Source organism: Numenius arquata, chromosome 5, assembly GCF_964106895.1.
Source record: "Numenius arquata chromosome 5, bNumArq3.hap1.1, whole genome shotgun sequence".
Classification (NCBI taxonomy): domain Eukaryota; kingdom Metazoa; phylum Chordata; class Aves; order Charadriiformes; family Scolopacidae; genus Numenius; species Numenius arquata.
In genome coordinates this window covers 36,628,519-36,648,110 of record NC_133580.1, presented here as the reverse complement: position 1 = coordinate 36,648,110, position 19,592 = coordinate 36,628,519, and the positions used below count along the sequence as shown (strand labels likewise).

The 19,592-nt window shown below is 43.6% G+C and overlaps 1 protein-coding gene across 2 annotated transcripts in view; it reads right to left on the bottom strand.

Annotated features, from left to right (window-relative positions):
- The window catches only part of FAM13A (family with sequence similarity 13 member A), a 131,446-nt gene that overhangs the window by 6,284 nt on the left and 105,570 nt on the right, over positions 1-19,592 (bottom strand). For both annotated transcript variants that reach the window (XM_074148339.1, XM_074148341.1), the window contains 8 exons: positions 17,314-17,464; positions 9,381-9,594; positions 8,858-8,996; positions 7,678-7,759; positions 7,317-7,537; positions 5,903-5,986; positions 1,682-1,777; positions 39-122 (listed from right to left, as the gene is read on the bottom strand). In XM_074148339.1, coding sequence (XP_074004440.1) covers positions 39-122; positions 1,682-1,777; positions 5,903-5,986; positions 7,317-7,537; positions 7,678-7,759; positions 8,858-8,996; positions 9,381-9,594; positions 17,314-17,464 — 1,071 coding nt within the window. The remainder of the gene's footprint in view (positions 1-38; positions 123-1,681; positions 1,778-5,902; positions 5,987-7,316; positions 7,538-7,677; positions 7,760-8,857; positions 8,997-9,380; positions 9,595-17,313; positions 17,465-19,592) is intronic.

Here is a 19,592-nt window from a genome sequence, read left to right as displayed (position 1 = left end):
GCAAACTGAGCAATTAGTTAGCAGCTGGAGGTCTTCACCTTTATCTCCTTGAAGAAGGAAGCTGTTTCGCCCTCGATAATTGGCTGCAGCAAAGGGCTTCTCCGCTTGCTGGAGGGGGAACCCTGTGACAGGTGTTAACAAGTATGTTACATTATGAACCCCTTTCTCCTCCACCACCTGCTCTCAGCTCATTCTCACCCACACATTCACTCTCAGCTCATTGCTGGACCATCAGGAGAAATCCATTTCTTAAAGAAGAAAAACATGCCTGGCAAACCCCCTGAACCTTGGGCTGTTTGCTCTCAGGATGCTGCTTAGCAAGGGACATCACTGCCAAACACTTTTAAGAAAAAATCTTGGATGCTGGAACACTAGCTGGGCAGGAACTACAAAGTAAAGGCTGCAAAAAAGTAATCCCCAGCCCAAGGCCCATACATACCCCCCCCACCATTCAGTTGCCTCTCAGAGCAGAGCATAAGCCCAGCTAGACTCTCCAGGCTGGCTTTCCAGGAGCCTGATTTCCCACTGAGGTACTTAATGATGTAGAGATGAATTTTTAAGTGTACCCCGCCTCTGCACGAGCCTCTCACTTGTTCTCATTCAAGGGGCTGGGGAAAGCCAGTCTTGTCTCTTGGCCAGCCACTCTGCAATTTCAGTTTTGTCGAAACAGGACCTGAGCTCTCTTTTGAGAGCTTTGTATTAAACTGCCCATGCACAGCTACGCGGTTTCTTCCTTCTTGATTGCCAGCACCATCTTCACAGCACACATTTTGGGGAGTACTTTGCATAATCAAGGAGCAACAGCTTTTCATTTTAACTACAGGACCAGCTCCCACTATTTGCAGGGAAAAACCCCCCACTTCTCAGTGTGACCGCTGTGCCAGTCCATTCACTTCACTGGCAGTCTACGAAAAGCAGCCAGCACATGAGCGCTGCTTGGGAACAGCAAAAAAAGTAAAAGATCATACATGACAGACAGAGTAAACAGGAACCATGATGAAACAAGTCACTTTCCATAGACAGGCTAAGTATTCTCTGTGTATTTTTTTAGATCAAATAATTTTTAAAATTTTTAAAAACAACTACACAAGTTGTCTAAAATTAGAGACAGTGCATTTGCTCCATAGAGGGGTGCACTGAATTCCTTGCTGATGGCAGTGCCTCCTTGCCAAAGCACCACCTTGAGTGAGGGAATATCCACCACTTGCAGGATCTCTTTAACACAAATGAAGCGTTAGGAGTCCGTTGGCCCTTTCTCTCAGCCAAGCAAACTTGTGTCTCCTGTGGAATCCACACAAATCTGTGTTCCTCACATACAATCCTGTGTAACCAAGCAGCATGGAAGACCTACAGCTCAGAGTGGATTGGTAAGGAAAGGGAAGTGAGGCTGCAGCCAAACACAAGATGATGCAATAACAGCAGCAGCCCAATGGAAAGAGAAGAAACAACACAAGGTGAGATGTGCCCCATGGCTCATGGGTGGGCACCAGAGTCCCTTGACCAGCTTTGCCCAACTTCAGTATACGGTGTGTCATTGATTCATTCATTTGCTTGGCCTCTGAGTGATAAGGGAGGTTGGGACTTGGCCTTAGTGACTGTGTTGTATGTGAAAGTGTGGTGATTCCTGTTTTCTCGGCTCAAAACCAAAAAAAAAAGGCCCCCAAAAGAATGCTCTACTCACAATGATAGGGATGGTGTTGGCTCTGGAGAGGATCTGCTTGACCAAGCGATACCTGTCATACAACGGCTTCATCACCTGCCGCTCATTTTTGGTAACCTGAAAAGGAAAAAGAAGTGAGATCCATGAAGCCTGCAGCAGATACTCCACTCTATAATGCAAGTGCCTGTGATCACTGTCAGTCAGAGGGGGCTCGAAGGGAATTTCCTGAGGATGATAGGTTAGCAGCGTTAGCCTTGAAACTGGTAACGCAAGTGCTTGTGTATGTTATTGCATCTCCTGTCCCAGGCGCCAGATGAAGCAGCACCCAAGCTGTGGGGTGTCTGGTAATGTGGATGTATGAGACGGGTGATTCAAATGACCAACTTAGGTATCATATGTCCACAGCATAAAATGACCCACAGAGGCAGCAGTCTGTGCTTGTGCTCACATCTACTATTATAAGGCACAACATGAGGTTTCCCACCCTTATTTTTGTGGCCAGGACCTCAGAGGCAGTGTTTATGACCCAGGAAAAGAGAAAGAAGCTTCAATGACTGGGTACTGCAATGAAAGACCTTCCCGGAGAATGTTAAACTACAAATTTCACAAAAACTGACTTTCTGCCTTTGCTATTCCTCTTAATTTCCTGTCCAAGCCAATAGTTCTTCATCTTTTTAACCCCCTACCCTTCCACTCCACCCCTCCTCCCAGCAACACTGCTGGGGAGAAGTTACCACAGAGCTGAGAAGGGATGAAGGTGCCAGGGCTGTGTGACACAGAGCAGACCGAATAGTGGTGTGATGCCCACCCCAAGCCTTGTGAGCATTCATTTCTGTTCTTTCAGATCCTGGATAAGCTGAAAAACTCAGTAGTATCAACAGTGCAGGAGAAGGGAAGACCTCACAGACAGCAGCTAGTGTGGGAAAGTAAAGGTCTCTCTAACAAAGTACTAGTTGAGAGGAAGCTGGGTTTTATCTCTTCAATGGTTGTTTTCTAACCCTGCTGTAACAAAACAAACAAAATACTCAGCAGAACCAACCTGATCATCATCTTTCTTTGTATTCAGCACTGTCTGACCCACATTGTATGACTGTCCTTCCATTAGATCTTTTGTCTAACTTTAGATTACAAAGCTCTTATAAGGGGAAGCTTTAACTGGTTCTGATGTCATGCCTATCTTCCTCAAGGCTTTTTACTGCTGCTGATCACCAGAGCATCTGAACAGCTGCCATATAAAAATTAACATCAACCCCTAGCGAGCTTTGTAGAGTCTCCCCTTCTGCAACAGAAGAAAAGGGAATACATGTTGATGCAGGGAGGAAATTTTAGAATGAAATACAGTTGACTTTCACTGCAGTAAGTTTTCTAAAGCTTTCACATCCTCCCTCCAGAGCAGGAGAGGGCATTGGTTTGCCAGGGGCAGAAGAGCTGTAAGTATTGCCAGGAGTAGGACTGACTGGCAGGGATGAACTCCTAAGAATCTGGAGGTACCATTTTCCTCCTGATAACCAAGCCTATGTCCTATGTTGGGGGCAGACCAATAGAGAGGAAGAAGGAGGAAAACCTTTTTTTCCCTTTCTGGGTTTAATGCAAACATCCCCAAGCCTGACAAGGGGCATATAGATGGGCAATCTGAGCTCTAGGGCCTGCATGTCCCACACCTCCAAAGCGCAGGCTGGCTCCAGTACCCGACAGCCTCAAGCTGGCTGTTTGTTGAGTCAGCAGCTCGCATGGATTAGAGGGATGTGAGCAGCATCAAACAATTCAGTCAGGCCTCTCTGCATTGAGTTTCATGTTGATGTGTCTGCATTCAACTGCACCGGGTAGCAAGTTGCCTCCAACTTTGGACATTTCTGTGTACCTGACCAAGCATACAACTGGAGAAACTGGGTAGCCTATATATACATTTTATTCCTAGCTTTACTATGTTAGCAGTTAGTACAACAGGAGGCACAGCACTACTGTCAGCTCAGACAGTCTATTACTCAAAAAAACCCAAAAGATTATGCTGAGGTTGAGAACCAAACTTTCAATTAATGACATTTCAAAGTCGATAAATGGAATCTTGGAATGGTTTGGGTTGGGAGGGACCTTAAAGATTATCTAGTTCCAACGCCCCTGCCATGGCTCTGTACAGAAAAATAAACATAAGCCTTGGAATGGGCAAAAAAATCCTTAGGTATGTTGACAAATGGAAAAAATAAATAACACGCTTCAGTGTCTGAATATCAGTATGGAGGAAGAATACAGAGAATTAATTTAGGCACTAAATTTAAATGTATGGGGCCTGAGTCAGCCCTGCAGACTTACACCAGCACACTTAACAGAAAGCAGACTCTGAGCGAAAACATTTAGCACATGGGCAAACTGTCTCACTGGGTAAACACAAGTCATACCAGCAAAGCCTGAGTATATTTTGGGAGAACATCAAGATGCAAAAAAACCTGTTGGAATAATGGGGCCTTTGACACAACTCTGGGGCACACTCCACATGGCAAAGGAGCAGCAGCTGAGGAACAGAGCGTCGCTTGCATTGTTAGAGCAGCTTGAGAATTTCTGCAGAGATGGACTTTTTGGCTTAACTAAAGCAGTTGAGTTCCACCTTTGCAGGTTCATCTATCACTGGTGCAGAAAGACCCAGTTGCACAACAAATCTGAGCTCCATTGTTTTTCTAGTTTAGTTAAATATCTTTAAGAAAAAAAAAAAAAAACACTTGGCTGAACTATCCCCATTCTCCTCAAGCTCTCAGTACTTTTCCACTGCTGCAGTGCCAGGAGCTGGGAACAGCAAAAGCTGATCAGCTGCAGTCTTCCTTGCTGTGCAGTTCAGTGTTGCTAGGTATAGACTGCTTACTTAAAAACAAACAAATTAAAAAGCAGTTGTATAAATAAAGCATCAGAAAGGGGAGAAAAAACAAAAGGTATGCTGACAAGCTGACAGACTCTGGGCTTGTTCTCTTTTTAAACAGATTGAAATGAGTTCACTTCAATGAGATGCTACCTGTTGAAGCATTGTAAAAGCAGCAAAACCAGACTCAGTCTCATGGAAAAGAGAGAGAAGGGTAAGTGGACCCCCTTGTGCTGGCCTTTTGCTATTTTATACAATAATAAAACTGCATGTCCTCTTATACAACTACACTGTTTTCAGCTGCTGGTATATGTGACTGTAAAACATTAGCACTTCATGAAGGCATTTAAATAAATTAGTGAGACTTTTTTAAAACAATGGACAAAGGAGGAAATAATTCAGGAGCAAAAGGAAGGAAGAGATCAGGACTGCCATGCAGCAGCAGAATGACAGATTTGTCAGCTGCGCTAATCAAGTACTCCTTATAAGCAGTAATTTGCTGCTCCCAAGCCACTGCTCAAGGGATTAGCACCACTCTGAAATTAAGTTGCTTTACCTATACAGCTGGTAGCAAAGATTATAATGTCATCAGTGAAAGAGAAGGGATTCATACAAAGCCAACTTGGTGTCCTGGAAGCCACTATGTTTCTGCTATGGCAGGGATCAACAGGGATCAACAGGATCAACACAATACTTAATTCTCTGTCTTCACAAATAATTTTCCTTTGTTAAGATCAAATGTGCAAGTAACCTCATGCCCTTCCCTTCTACTGGCACATGGAAAAAAACACCTGTTTCTCAGGGGAAGAATGAAATCTCCTCTCAACTTGCGCTGTGATGCTCAGGAGACAAACTGTTTCATGAATCCTTTGGCACAAGAGGATTGTGCAAATAGCAAGGTGCAGGCGCCTCCCTGCAAACAGCAAGGTGCTGGGAGAAACACACTGTAGCTCCTCTAAGAAGGAGCAATGTATGCACACCTGTCTTCCTAGTTAGCCATTAATACTAGCAAATGGCAAAATTCCTGGTTGCATGGGGGACCACACAGTGCAGACTGTATCCCCGGCAAAGCTGGTGAGTCAGCTGGGCCACAAACTGGATGTTTGTGGATCCTCATGAGTGTAGTGCCAAAATAACGCACATTCAGGCCACAGGCTCAGTCCTACCGGTATCTGCCAAACCCAGCGCTGTGGGCAGACATCTCCTTGCTGAGAACAGACTCCTCAGTAGCAGATAACAAAGGATCAGGGAGGTGGATTAGAGGATGCATGTGTGGTTTAAACAGCAAGAAGGAAGTTCTAGTGACTGTGACGTCAAAAGAGCATTAAGGGAATCATTTACCACAGACAAAGACATATAAAGATGTACTTTGTAAAAAACGCTGCTGTACATACCGGTCTGCCATGAATGCTTTCGTAATACAGCAAAGCTTTTTGAAGAGCCACTTTTTCAGCTGCTATCTGATCTCTTGTCATGTCCTATGAAAAGTGGCACAGAGAGAGAGGAGGAAGAAAAAAAAAGTCAGATTCCTGGACTCAAACAATATTGATTCGTGGCCTAACCAAGGTCATATCATTTTGTCATTGATGTTTTGAAGACTCATCTCTGCCTTCCAGTCGTCTTTTCCCACCTATAGCCAAAAAGTCTGTTAATGACTAGCAACCTATGCACAATGCAGGCAGATTAAACCCATATAAACTTTGCATATGAAGGTATTTTATGTACATAAGGGGGATTTATTAATTATCAGTGTGCTTTGAAAAAACAATAGTATGCATCTTTTAATGATGGTGGCTCTTTTTCAGTTAAGATCTGAAGTGTAAGTTGTACAACAAAACACACGTTCTTTCTTGTTCTCCAAATCGGAGACAACCTCCAGTACCTCTTGCAAAGCTTGACATCTTTGTTTTGACTGCCACAGACACACTATACCAAGAACTAAAGAGCAGCCAGACTACCTCTTTCTGCCAATTCTGCTATGGAGTGAAAAGCTCTGGCAGACAGGCTGAGGGGACCAAGCCAGAAAAAGGGCAGGCAGTTGGAGAAGACTTTCCTAAGTTTGCCAGAGTCCCCTCACTGAACTTGCCTGACATCGAGCCTTCTCTCCCTATCACAGCACCAAATACTATCACAGGCCCTCTTTAAACGGCCAGGCTGCGGATTCTTGCTACTGTCAGAAAGCAGCCAAACGTACACTGTGTGTATCTTCGTCTGCAGATCTAGTAAACAAAGATAATGCTGTCTGCCCCTCTCTTACAAAGCTCTGCACGGTTTACGTGTCAGCAGACTCAAGGACTTCACTTACAAGGCTGCCCAAACCTCACAGAGACCTTCCTGCTGATAACCCTCAGAGATTACAGCAGCTAACAGAGCTCAACGTGATTCTCTGAAGAGCAGCAATAAAATGCCCTGAGAGAAGAGTGTTCAGCTTTGGAGTGAATTAGAAGAAAACAGAGGACCCAATCTCCAGAATCACTGGAAGACTCAGAATTTGCCAAAAGCCTGTGGACATAACAACAGAAATAGCCAAATACAGGGCAGGAAATATTGCAGTAATTCAGAAACGTTACTTGGAATAGAAAAGGATCAGAAAAAGAACACACAATGATACTCAATACAAACCAAGCTCTGGAAAAAAAATCAGATACTAAAGGCAGAGGGAAAGAAACTAAAGCAAGTGAACCAGGACTAAAGGTTGTAGACTTTGTGACAAAATGCAGAAGACCACAGGGCTTTCACAAGTGACTGTGCAGCCATGAGTTACCTGCTTGTACTTAAAGGCCTAAATCTGATCTGTCTACATTGTACCTTAATATCTTCAGGTCGGTTTGTCTCTGTTCGTTTTTCTTGAAGCTTCTTCTGGATAGAGTCAAGAGTTGCTTCCACAGCAGGCTTGGCAGATTTATCTGACAGGTCTTGCTTTTTGTCGTCGTCCTTTTCGAGCTGAGAGCCAAAGCTCTTGGGGAGCGTATTGCTCCGCTGACGCACAACCGGGCCAAGGTCTTCCTCCGATATCTTCAGTTTTGACTCTAAACAGGGACATTTGGAGGAAGGTGAAGAATTTTTCTTTTTTCAAAATGTAACAGTGACAGGATCGCTGCCTAACATCAAATTTAAATGAGGCAGAGTCCAGCTACCCCCCGAAGGTGCACCAGTGGTGGCTGCTCACCTTTGAGTTGCTTTCGGAATTTGGCCAAATCATTTGTCCATTTGAGCACTTCAGGATTGGCTGCTTTGTCGCTGTGGGAAGGCTGGGAGAAAAGAACAGTGATGCTGAATCTGTGTTAAACCAACAGCAGAGATGCACTGAAACAAGTGTGCGTCACAAAAAGAGGCACAACAGAATATGGACCCAGCATAGATCATGGGCACTGGCTTCTGACTGGCATCTGCACACTTCTGACCAGCTCATTTCAGACCTTGTTTTAATTGCTCCTGCCTGTCACAACACTGTCTCTCAGGGGCATCATAAGATTGATTTTCTTTTTAGAAAACACAAAACTTTTGATTTTTGATGGCAAACATTAAGTTGTGGAAGTGGCTCAGAGGGCTATATGCACACTGGAACCCTTGTGCCTATTTCTTCCTAATGAGAGGGTACCTCCAAAAGAGGAAGCCTAGCATGAACAGTTTGAGAAGCGTTAGGATGCATGTATCCACACCAAAGGCTGCCTTACATCCAAAGACACTGAAATAGCCCAAATGATAGGCTACAGCAAGCTCTGAGCATTTCTTCCAGCCTTTTCTACTGCAGGCAAGATCCTTCAGTACAATCCTTTGTGGTTTAGTCCACCAAAAATGCACACATGCAAAGCTCTAGTTCCTTAAAAAGCTTTCTGTGCATCGGAAGGGCATGTCAGGAATAATTAGCGTACAGTACACTGCTACTGCTCAGCAGCACTTGACTGTGGTTCTTTACCCAGGAGTAAAGGCAGCTGCTCTCTCTCCTCTGCAATGCACTGGTGTCCTGGGACTATCATCATGCAAATGAGATGTGCAGTTTTGCTTCCCATAAGCTGAACTTGAATAAATAAACAATCAGAAGTTTAACATGGCTATTGCTACACACTGAGCATGTGCTTTTGGCACACTGTCTTAAGCAGTGATCAAAATCCTATAAGTGTACTAGACTATCTCTTGTGCCGCATTGATAGTACATAATGCCTGGAAAGGTAATTTGCTTGGCATGGATGCACACTTTCCTTTTTGGGGCAGCAGCTTTTCTTTTTTTTGCCCTCCTTATAAAAGCTGTCAAGCCCTCTGTATGTTTGACAGGCTTCCCTGATGTTCCATCCCTTTGTTGCTAGCCCATACCCCCCCATACAAATGCTTAAGCCCTAGAGACTCACTCTGTATTTCCTCTCCTCTTCAAATTTGTCCTCAAATCTCCTGATCTTTTTCTTCAGTCCCTGAATTCTCCGGGTGAGTTGTGCAGGGGTAAGGTCCTCTCTGTCATCTTCGTAAGATCCCAAAGATGAACTCCGCCTCCTACCAAGAGCAAAGATTGCAGGAAGAGCTTATCCAAACAGCCACAGTACATCTTCATGCAGAGAAGGCTACTTAAACTTTGTATAAACAAAGGCAAATCCCACAAAACTGAGAAAGCTATGTTGCTACTCTGATGACAGATAGCAAAAGATGCTGTAACAGCTTCTCTCAGCAACAGCAACTGCCTGGATATTACTTCACAAACCCAGAAACAATTAGTTATCAAGAACTTTTCCAAAAATATCAGTTTCCCATCAGTAGGAACAGAAACCCAACACAGCATATCTATCTGATGTGTGTGATGCAAAGAGATGTTGCTTGATGCAACCGTGCAAACCCTTTACAGCTGGGTACCAGAGTCGGCACAGGCAAATCACAACCCACCTCATGAAGGAATGAGAATTGGGAGGGGAAGGAGGCACTTCTGTATCATCCAGGTACTGTTGGCTCTGTCCATAGGCATAGAAGCGAGGGGACAGCATAGGATCGCTGTCCTCATCCAGAAGCTGGCGAATTAAGCGACCGGCCTGCGGGGAAAGGCGAGCCTCATCTGAGTCTAAGCCGTCTCGCTGCCATGAGGAAAGAGCAGGGATGGGCTCTGGGAACAGTAAGACAAAGGCTGGTTTTATTGGTTTTGTTTTACATGTACGACAGCTTCCAAGCAACTCTTCTAATGAACCCTGACCCCTTCATCCTGGACTGCAATTCCTTGTTGTCAGGTACTCTCTGGGTCATTATTCACATCTGCCCAGTGGGCAAAGCAATGCACAGCATTGCCTGGACACTGTGGATACTCTACACAAACATAAATGATCTCCTAGGTGCCACAGAAAACTGTACCCATAAGTTGGCCAGTAATTACCACAGACTGACACAGAGTTTGAGGAAAATGTTATGCTGGACAAGAGAGAATTATTGGCACATGGCATATAGTATAAAGGAGGCAACTGGATTACAGGAGGATTTCTTTTTCAGTTTCAGGATGTACAAATGCTGTAAATTAATAGCATATTAATTACCCTCCCGTAGCCTCCAGCACTCCAATACAACCCTGCCACCTGCTATTGGAAATTCAAAGACTAGGAGTAGGCATAGGGTCTTATGGTCTGCAAGGAAAAGGTGTCTCACATTACTACCTTTTCCACGGGGTGCCTACCCTATAAATTAACAATGATGGCAATACGGTCTGAGTTTCCCCCTTTTCTCTTTCACATGCAATCCTGCTGCTTAACAGCATGGTAGACAAGTGAGGAAATGTTCAGTCCCTCGGGTGGTCCAACCAGCTGGAAGTAAAAGCAATGTTCTGCAAGGAGATGGTGCAGTGGGAGAGAAAGGGAAACCCAAGTTAGCATTGCTGATTAGCAAGTAGTGGAGCGTAGTGGAGCCCACGGAAAGCAATCGCCTCAATCTTGTGATCACTCCCTCCAGATGCCATAAGGAGTCTAACGTTTTGTGTTCAGATAGTTTACTAAGCTGATTTGCATGCTCCTACTTAGCACCACAGGATTAGACAGTTTAAGAGCCAGCCTCTGAACTTATAAATCTAACAAATAGTTCTAGAGTCAAGTTACAAAACAAAAACCTTATAGAAAGCTCCCAGACCAGTTGCAGAGCTACGGACTCATTATTTCCCATGCCTCGTGTGTCTATTCTTCTTCCAAGAAGAGAAGGGGCTTTGAAGTTAACAATTTTTGAATAAAAAGCAGTATTCCCTTTTGCTGAACAAGGTTAACATTTTCACAGCTCAGAATGGATTGCATGAGGACTCCCTTACAGCACCTCTATGCTATTTAACATCCCACCGCCATGTACAATTAGGACAGCACAAGACCATCCACAATTCAGGAATGATGGGCTCAGTGGTGTTTTGACAGTACACAGTGTCAAATGATGCTCTCCTCCTCTTCCCTTCTTCCTTAGCCCAGGAATATAAATGGCACGCCTCTGCTTAGAGGTTGGTGCTGCATGCAAACGGATGCCTTGCTCTGGAAGGGATGGCTGGAGGGTTTTGCATGAGCCTCTTGCAGGTGTTGTGATAAGAGAAGCACATACAAGCCTGACTCGAAGAGGCTACTTCGACGAGGTGTGCAAGTCCCATGTGTTTGTAGGTTGTTTTGCCATGGACTGGAAAGCTTATGCAGCCTACGTTCTCAGTTAATTTCTGGAACGAGTTTTTCCTAAGCTGCGTTCAATCTTGGCAGTTCCTAATACCTGAAATATTTTGCTCAAGGAACCTGATAAGCAGGAAGGTGAAGCGAAGGGCAAACTCTTTAGTCAAACTGCGACACACTGGTGTCGCACACCTCCCTGAATCTCTCATGATTTCAGGAAGGTTCTCACGAGATCACTTGTAGCAAAATAAAGGCTAATAACACAAAAAGAACAAATTTGATAACCTCATTCCTGCTAGTCAAATATAAGTAATGCACATGATTCTTCCAGACATCTCTCACTTGCAATTTTTGGAATACACTCTCACCCCCAAAGAGAATTTGCTCTTGGAAATTGTTAAATCACACCTCCATGAGGTTTACATGGATTTCTTCTAAACTTAGAAGAAATCAGCAGCATATTTAGCAGTAACCAAATTAAGCTCCTACCACACCAGCTAACAAAGCCATTATTAATCATGCATGATGCATGTGACTTTGTCCCAAGGTGGATTTATATACCAGATAGCATGCGACATTCAGGGAATTGCAATGGCTCAAAGAGCCCTGATCAAACCCTAAAAGACAGGAAAGTACTTTATGCAAGCTAGCGGAGACCAAGGTACGTGTACTTTCTATTTTGTTGATTTCAAAATACTGTCCCCAAAAAGAAACTTACATTCCAAAGGAGAAAGTATTAAAAAAGAGAAGGGAAAAAGCCCTTAAAGTAAAAAATCGAATTTGAGACTTGACAGAAGAAATGGTTGCTATAGAAAATCATCTGGTTTTAACCCTTGCGCCTGGAAGGCCTGACTCTCTGGGTAACTTAAGTATTTAGAAGAAAAAAAATCTCATCTAGAGGCAGAATGGCTAGCCCCTTAGAAAGCAACACAGCAATAAATTAAGGAACACATTCAGGTACGCAGAATTATGGATTTTATCTACATCAGATCACGAAGCGGACCAGAGCTGTTGTCCAACTGACATCTCTCGCATGCTGGCCAGGAGCCAGGCGCTTCAGCTGGAAGCACTGGAATTGCTGGATTGCACAAATATACAAATTACCCTGCAAAGGGTAAGCTGCCGCTTTTTCTGACAGTGCACAATCAATTAATTGCTTTGAAACAGAATACATAACATCTTTTGTTATTCATTTATCCAAGCGTTGAGTCTTTTCTGAAGGCTGCTATATTCCTGTACGTAATGGTTCAGGTTTGAAGTATCTGCTATCAGGATTAATGTTGTCACCCTTCCATCCTTCTGTTAATTGAAGAATAAAATCTCAGGAAAGAATGTAAATGTTTTACCTTTTTTTTGCCACTAGCTTGATAGAGCAGTTACTGTTATTCGTCTTCTGTCTTGAACCGATCTCCCTTGCTCGGAGAAAGCGCTCAGTTTTCTACTCATCTCCATATTCTTTCTATTTATTAATTTTTCCCCATTTTCTATAAAGACAACCTTTTATAAAAAAAAAAATACTTGGGAATATCTGACCAATATGGGCAGAGAAAGGGTGAAGAAGTTTTCTATTTCTTGGTCAGACTTTCAATGCATTTCTTTTAGGTATGCCTTTTCTAAGTTGGCGCAGAAATGAAATACGCTGGTATTGAGCCTGCAGTCCTTCAGAAGTGCTGCACTCCCTCTCAAAATCCCACAACCAGCTAATCTTTCAACAAAGCTGTCAGCCGTCTGCCAGGTGTTGCTCTGCTTATGGCAGTACAACTTCTCTGCCAACCTGCCACATAGAGGGCTGGAGATATTAATAAACCTGGATCACATAAGAAGGAAGAAAGATTAATTGCGTCATACTGGTATATTATTGGTGAGCTCCAAGCCATCTTGCTGACAAAACCTGACTTTTTTTACCATTACATTGTATATTTGCCACAGAGTTACTGGGGGCTGCAGGGCCAACAGAGGGGTGCCCACACACACATCCCACCTGAGGTGCAGCCAGCAAAACGCCGCGGGCACCTCCTGTTTCCCTCTCTGCAGCCACCCAGCCGATCTATGCAGCTAAGGCTGCTTTTAAACACACCCATCTGACAAACAAAGGAGGCCAAATCTTAACTGCTGTAAACTGAAGTAGGTCCAGAGGGATTAAAAAGCCTGAACTAATTAAACACCTGAGGTCCTAGCATTAAATCCCACTTGAAAGACCCTGGAAAGACCTCTCATAAGGAAGTGAATAAAGCAATTTAAAACCACAAAACACTCACTAGCTCAGTAACAACCTATTTTACTCATCTTATAAATAACTGTTTGAAAACATCCTTGTCTGAATAGATCAGGAGGTATTCTTCCTACGTAGATCAAAAAGAATGGCCCAAATAAAGTGCTACCACACCTTTTCAGTAAGTGAGATGACACATCTCTCAGCTAGCAAGCCAACTTTGTGTTTTGTTTATAATATAACGTCATAATAAACAATGAAAAAACACATTTAAAAATACTGATGCTATCAAATAAAATCAGTAAACAATGCAATTATTCTCTTCTACATATAGTAATAAAAATGCAGTGTGTTTCATCACCTTAAGATTTCTTATGCTAAAGTGTTACACACAAATACACTGATGTTTCTAAGTCCACAGTGCTGAAAGAAGGAAATCTAAATCCAGCTTCCCCGTTGTTATACTCTTTGGATTTTTTTGCGTTTCACTGTCTTTTATTTTCATGGGAAAGTATCAATTAAGTCAGTGTCGAAACTATTTGTAGATCAGCTTCACCCTCAGGGTCTCAGTGCTGCAATATTTGTGTTTTAAACTTCTGTTTTAAAATTGTGTTTTAAACTTCTGCTTTTATTCCTTTTTTTTTTTAAAGCCTGAAAGTTTGCAGAAAAACGTCCGCTGATCGTTTCCTAAGTGCTTGTTACTGCAAACTCTGCTTGAAATCTCATCTACAGAACTTTTTTTTAAAGTTCTTTTTTTTAAAAAAAAAAGTCAGTAATCGGGTGACGTAGGCAGCAAAGACATGCACCGTATCGATTTGCTGAACTGCCTGTTCAGCTCCAAGCTGCTGACAGGGCCAGCCCCTCTTACAAAGAGCAACATACTCCCAGATTTTCCTGGAGGGCAGGATAGCGAGTTCTGGGCTTGAATTAGAAACATTTGGTAAGAAATCTGCACAATAGCGCTGGGCTGTGAGAGAACACTCTGTCCTCCTCGCTCACAGCCCTCGATTCAAACGTAATCCACAACAATTAAAAACCTTTGCTGTGGAAGGAGCTCTGAGAACGCCTGCTCGCGAGCCGTCTCAGCTGGCACCGACTGGCCGGCTTAGCAGGCAAGCCAAGCAGTCAGACAGCTCGGTTCACACCCAGCCCGAGACTAAAACTCTTCCAGTTGCATCCCCCCAAACGCAGGTTAGTAAAAGACTTCTCTCGGACCACGGGAAACGTTACCTAGGGTTAAGCGCTCAGCACTTGGATTTGGCTGGGGCACTGCTCACACCCTGCCTACTACGCCAATAGCCTGATGGTTGCTACACTTATGCCCCTCTACGTAGTGGGCAAGGCGGGTGCAGAGAGTGGGCGCATGGCAGAGGGTGAGTCTATGCACTGGAGGAAGTGGGAGGCAAATTTCTCTGTCCTCTCTCTGCTCAGCTTGAGGTAAAGGGAACATATCTTGTGTACAGTTTTGACTATGTGGCGAACCTCAAAAAAAAAAAAAAAAAAAAAAATCTGGTAAAAATTACTTCTAACACAACATAAAAGGCAGAGGGCTATGTCAGCTCGCCTAGCAGCAGTTATCACAGTCCTGTGCCCCTCAATGAGGGGTTTTAAGGCAGCTCTGGTCTTAACATGATGGAGAGTCTGCCTGAGTGACAAATAAAAGCCAGCCAATGGACAAGGTTGTCTTGCATAATTTTGTACCCATTCTTCAAGGCCCTTTCATAACATTTGACTGGAGGCAGTGACAGCTACAGCTGAAGGCAGCCCCTCAACCTGTAATTGTTCTCACAAGCCATTTGTGAAAGGCCCAGCAATTGCCCTGGTCGCTAGATGCTCTGTATCTCCTGCAGTATGATACAGCAGACCCTGCCCCCAAAAGCCAACTCCACTATGTCCTAGAGGAATGAGTAATTTTCTGAGAGATGGACCTACCAAATTTGTTAGTGCAAAGCAATAAATTACTCAGTATTACTGCATTTGGAGGCACAGTCCTTTCCCTTTTCACTGGGGATGCCACCCGAGCTGTGGCAGAGATCCCAAAGAGATGTGTGAAGGTCTGAGTGACACAGGCTGGCAGGGGAAGGGAGGATGCCCGGGCTGCTAGAGCTGTGGATGAGTGGTACAACCCTGCCTTGCAAATCCAATCTCAACGACAGACTGCAGAAGCAGCCTCAGAGCCAACGTTAACATCTTCCCCTTCCTGGCTGCTGCGAGCTTGATTTCACATCCACAGCTAGGAGAGACTCAGTCTTTCCTTGCTGAGACACAGAAGGCACCATTTTGCCGCTCTTTCATCTGTGCCAACAAAATGGTGATTCTGGAAGGCAACTATTTTAGATGACATCTCTATTGCCCCAGACAGCTGATTCTTTTGCAACTGCCCATCTCCTCCTCTTGTGAAACATGTGAACAGAACGGAGGAAGGAAGAATCCCAGAGAAGCACTCTTCAAGCAGTCACACATGCTCATAATCCTGTTTCATATTTGCAAGGCAAGAAAGCTAGAATCCAAACATAAGAGCATGACTATGAAGAGGGAGTTGTACCAAAGGCACAACTTATTTCATACGATGGGAAAGCCTCTGGCAGACAGAAAGGGGCTGTGTACTCCTCTTCATGCATTCATATGACTCTCATTAGTAACCCAGGAAGGAAAAAAAAAAGTCATTATTTCCAAAGGTTCACATGACGGCTGAAGCCACACATCACCTCTGAGAACACAGACGTGCTCACCCTGGCTTGAGACCCCATGGGCCAGCGCTAATTAGCATCTCAGCAAACACATAAGGCAGCCAAGGCCTCCTGGGAGCCCTTCCATGGTGCTTTGATCAGCCATGCTGCACGCGTGGTGATCCCACACAGGGAATCCCCGCCTACCAAGCAAGTGGGGAAATTCTCTCCCGACCATGGTGACCAGTTGCCTGGCTGAATCAAAGACAGCCACGGCTGCGGGTTTTCTGTACTCACGCCTGAAATGTCACAACTACTCCCCTCCTTGAGGGAAAGGCAAAATATACTAGGTCACGTACGCTGTGGAGGCAGGAGCACAGAACTTAACTTCTCAGTGTTCCTCAGAGATTGCTTTTTTTAGAGCAATAAATTAGTTACACATTTTCCCTCTCTTGCTTTATTAAAATACCATAGGTGCATTTTCCTGTTTCTTCCCTGTCAAAGCCCCTCTTTCACTCCTAAAGCACAAACTAACAGAAGAATTCTTGCTTGTACACAGAGACATACTCAGTAACTGGAAAAGGGTTTGATCCCAGAGGTGCTGGACACCTTCAATTCATCTCAATTTCAAATGAAATTGAGGTTTGTGGCACTCAGAGGGTTCCCCCGGATTTCCCTCTCAAGTGAGTCAGCGCTAACAGCCAACCAAGCCTGCACTCTGGAGATGAGAGCTAAAAACAGTATTAAAATAATTTAAACCACATGCAATTTAACAGTGGTGTTCAAGCTGGTGATCAGAATTTTTTCACAGCATACATAAAAAAAAGTTGTTTGTAAGAGCCACCAAAAGACAGAGTAGCAAATAGACAGCCTTTTTTCCAGCAGTGCTTTTCAGATCCAAATCATTATTTCCAAGTAGTGATTGAAATGGAAAAAAAGGAAAGAAAGAAGGAAGTTCCTTTTAGACTGTGAAATACAGTTTCTTTGAAGTGTAGGACAGTCTAGCTTAATACTCGAGTGACCAGCTACCAAAAAATAAGTTATCCTGAAACACTCATGGATTTAACAGTAAGTACTAAACAGCACGTGAAAGTAACTTCAAGAATAACCATTCATTTTCTTCCTCTAAGTGACAATTAGAATTGGTATCCATCCAGTACTTTGCTTCCAGTTTCCCCAAACTTTCAGTTCTATATTCATGCCAAAATTGCTTTCCTGTTGTTTTTGGCAAGGGAACACGATCACATAAAGATACACCCAGCCCGCTCAGGTTTCCCTCTCTCTCCTTTCACTCATACAACCAGACATCACACAATCAATCCTACCTTCCCAGTTGTTGTCATCACACAGTGCTGTCAAATCCAGCCGAGGCACTTCTGACCCAAAGCTGTTTTCCTGATCATCAGCATCTTGATTTCTTTGCAACTTGTTTTCAGGAATGCTCGGATGCTCTTGAATCTTCATACTTGAAGTCAGCTATATTTCCATACACCCACAGAAATGAGAGAGAAAGGAAAAAAAATGTTTCAGGAGGCAGGAGTTAAAAAAAATAATCCTGCAGTCACAGCAGCAGTAAGCTCACACCTTTAGCTAAAAAGATCCAAACAAATGGAACCCGACATTTCCAGCTCTAAATCCAAATCCCCTGCTTGGTGATCCCTACGTACTAATTGCTCACTCACACCGGTAAAAACATCTGTCCATCAGCCTTCCTTGAATTTTTCCTTCTTTAGAAAGCCACTTCAAGTTCCCGAGGCTGCCTGCCCTGACAACTGCATGTAGCTGAAAAAGCCTCCAGTGATCAATTGGGATGAAAAGGGAGGGAGGAAGACAGGGAGAAAGGGAGAGAGAGGGGGCGGCTGCCTACGCTTCCTACAGGAGTGCAACTCCTCGGAGCAACAACACAAACGCTGCGGCTGTTGTAAGGCTGTAGCAATATGGTGTCTTCTAAAAAGCAGGCACCGGAGCTCCTGAGGTAGCAGCCGCAGACAGCAAGCAGTGCAGGCTACGTACATGAATGCTCTCATGCAGGCTGTGCTGGCTCAGATCAATTAGTGCCAGCTAAGCTGTGCTGGCTGCACATTCCCCGATTTCCTGTGGTTGTTTTCTAGCTGGGCGTGGGGAGAGCAGAACTATTTATGGAGGAGCTCTGGGTATTAAAGCAGTGTTGCGCAAATCCAAACGGCAGTGGGGTTTGGCATCTCAGCTGGAAGCAGTGTGGACTCTGGGAAAAAGCCAAAAAATTCACACAAGCATCCAATGACTTGGGGAAAAAAAAAAAAAAAAAAAGGCAGAATGCTGTCAAGTAAATGATTCATCATTTAGCACTACCTAGAAGCAACTGCTGTTTGTCTCACCACTATTCAGCCCTGCACATACCACACGTCGTGTGCATTTATGCAGAAATCACTGCCATTCCCACAATCCAGATGCACAGCACGCGTGTCTGTAATACTGCTTGACGACACGAGCAGTTTTCTCATTCTAAAATAAATTAGCTGTAATGCCTCACAGAGGGCAGTAGGGAAAAGGAAGTGTAAAGTATGTACATAAACATATAGTGTGATACGTACAAACCCACCAACAAAGACGGAGTTATCCAAACAGATAGCATTACATTACTACATAAACTCTTTGATCTTACTAAGAACAGCTTAGGCATAAGTCTCTCAAATACAGTCTAGCAGGTAGTCAACATGCAGATCCTCCCCTCTCCCCCTGGCAGGTATTTTGATAATCTAGTTAAGGAATCTGCATATGTTGATGTGTGAAGTAAATGGGCCTTAAAAAAATAACTGGTATATTTGGACGTATTTTACTTACTTTAAATCAATATCCTTAGTACATGCCACTAAGACACATCTAATTTTTTTCATCTGCATAAAGTTAATGATGTGTTTGTTTTCTTTTTTTGTCCCCTTCAAGCACAGAAAAACAAGTAAGCTTCATGTAGAGAGGGGAAAAAGCCTTCCCAGTGGACAAATCATATGAATAAATGTTTTTATCTGGATTCAATCCCATCAATCCCTGCAATTGTACAGGGTGATAGATAATCTCATCTAGGCTTCCTTTCCCACGAAAGGCTGGACCAGGTGATCTTTAGAGATCATTTCCAACCTGGGCTGTCCTATGGTTCTAAAAACCTGGGTGATGAACACCCTGGTATTTGTAAAGAGTGTTCTGCGTTGTGTTTGTATAAGGTTTGTATTTCCTTTTCATTTCAATAAATCGCCTTTTTGAAACATTATAACAAAAGGAAACACTAGATGACAGTTTGCCAAGCACTAATAACTCGTACAGCTTGACACTAAATCTGATTACAAACGTGTTTATTGTGAGAGCTGTACATGGAAAAATGCTAATTCACCATTCAATATCTTTTAAGCTGCTTCCAGGTTGGGAGGACTTAAATATTTCCTTAAGGTCCAGTAACAAATTTCTTGCCAGGATCTAAATAGTGTACATTACAAACAGAAAGACTGGTCAGCAGCCAGAAACAGGCAGTCTTTTACATTTACTAAAGAACAAATTGTACTAGTTGATAAACTGCATTTACATTGCCAGCACAGTATTTTAAAGCTGAAAGAAACAGAGCAATAAGTTT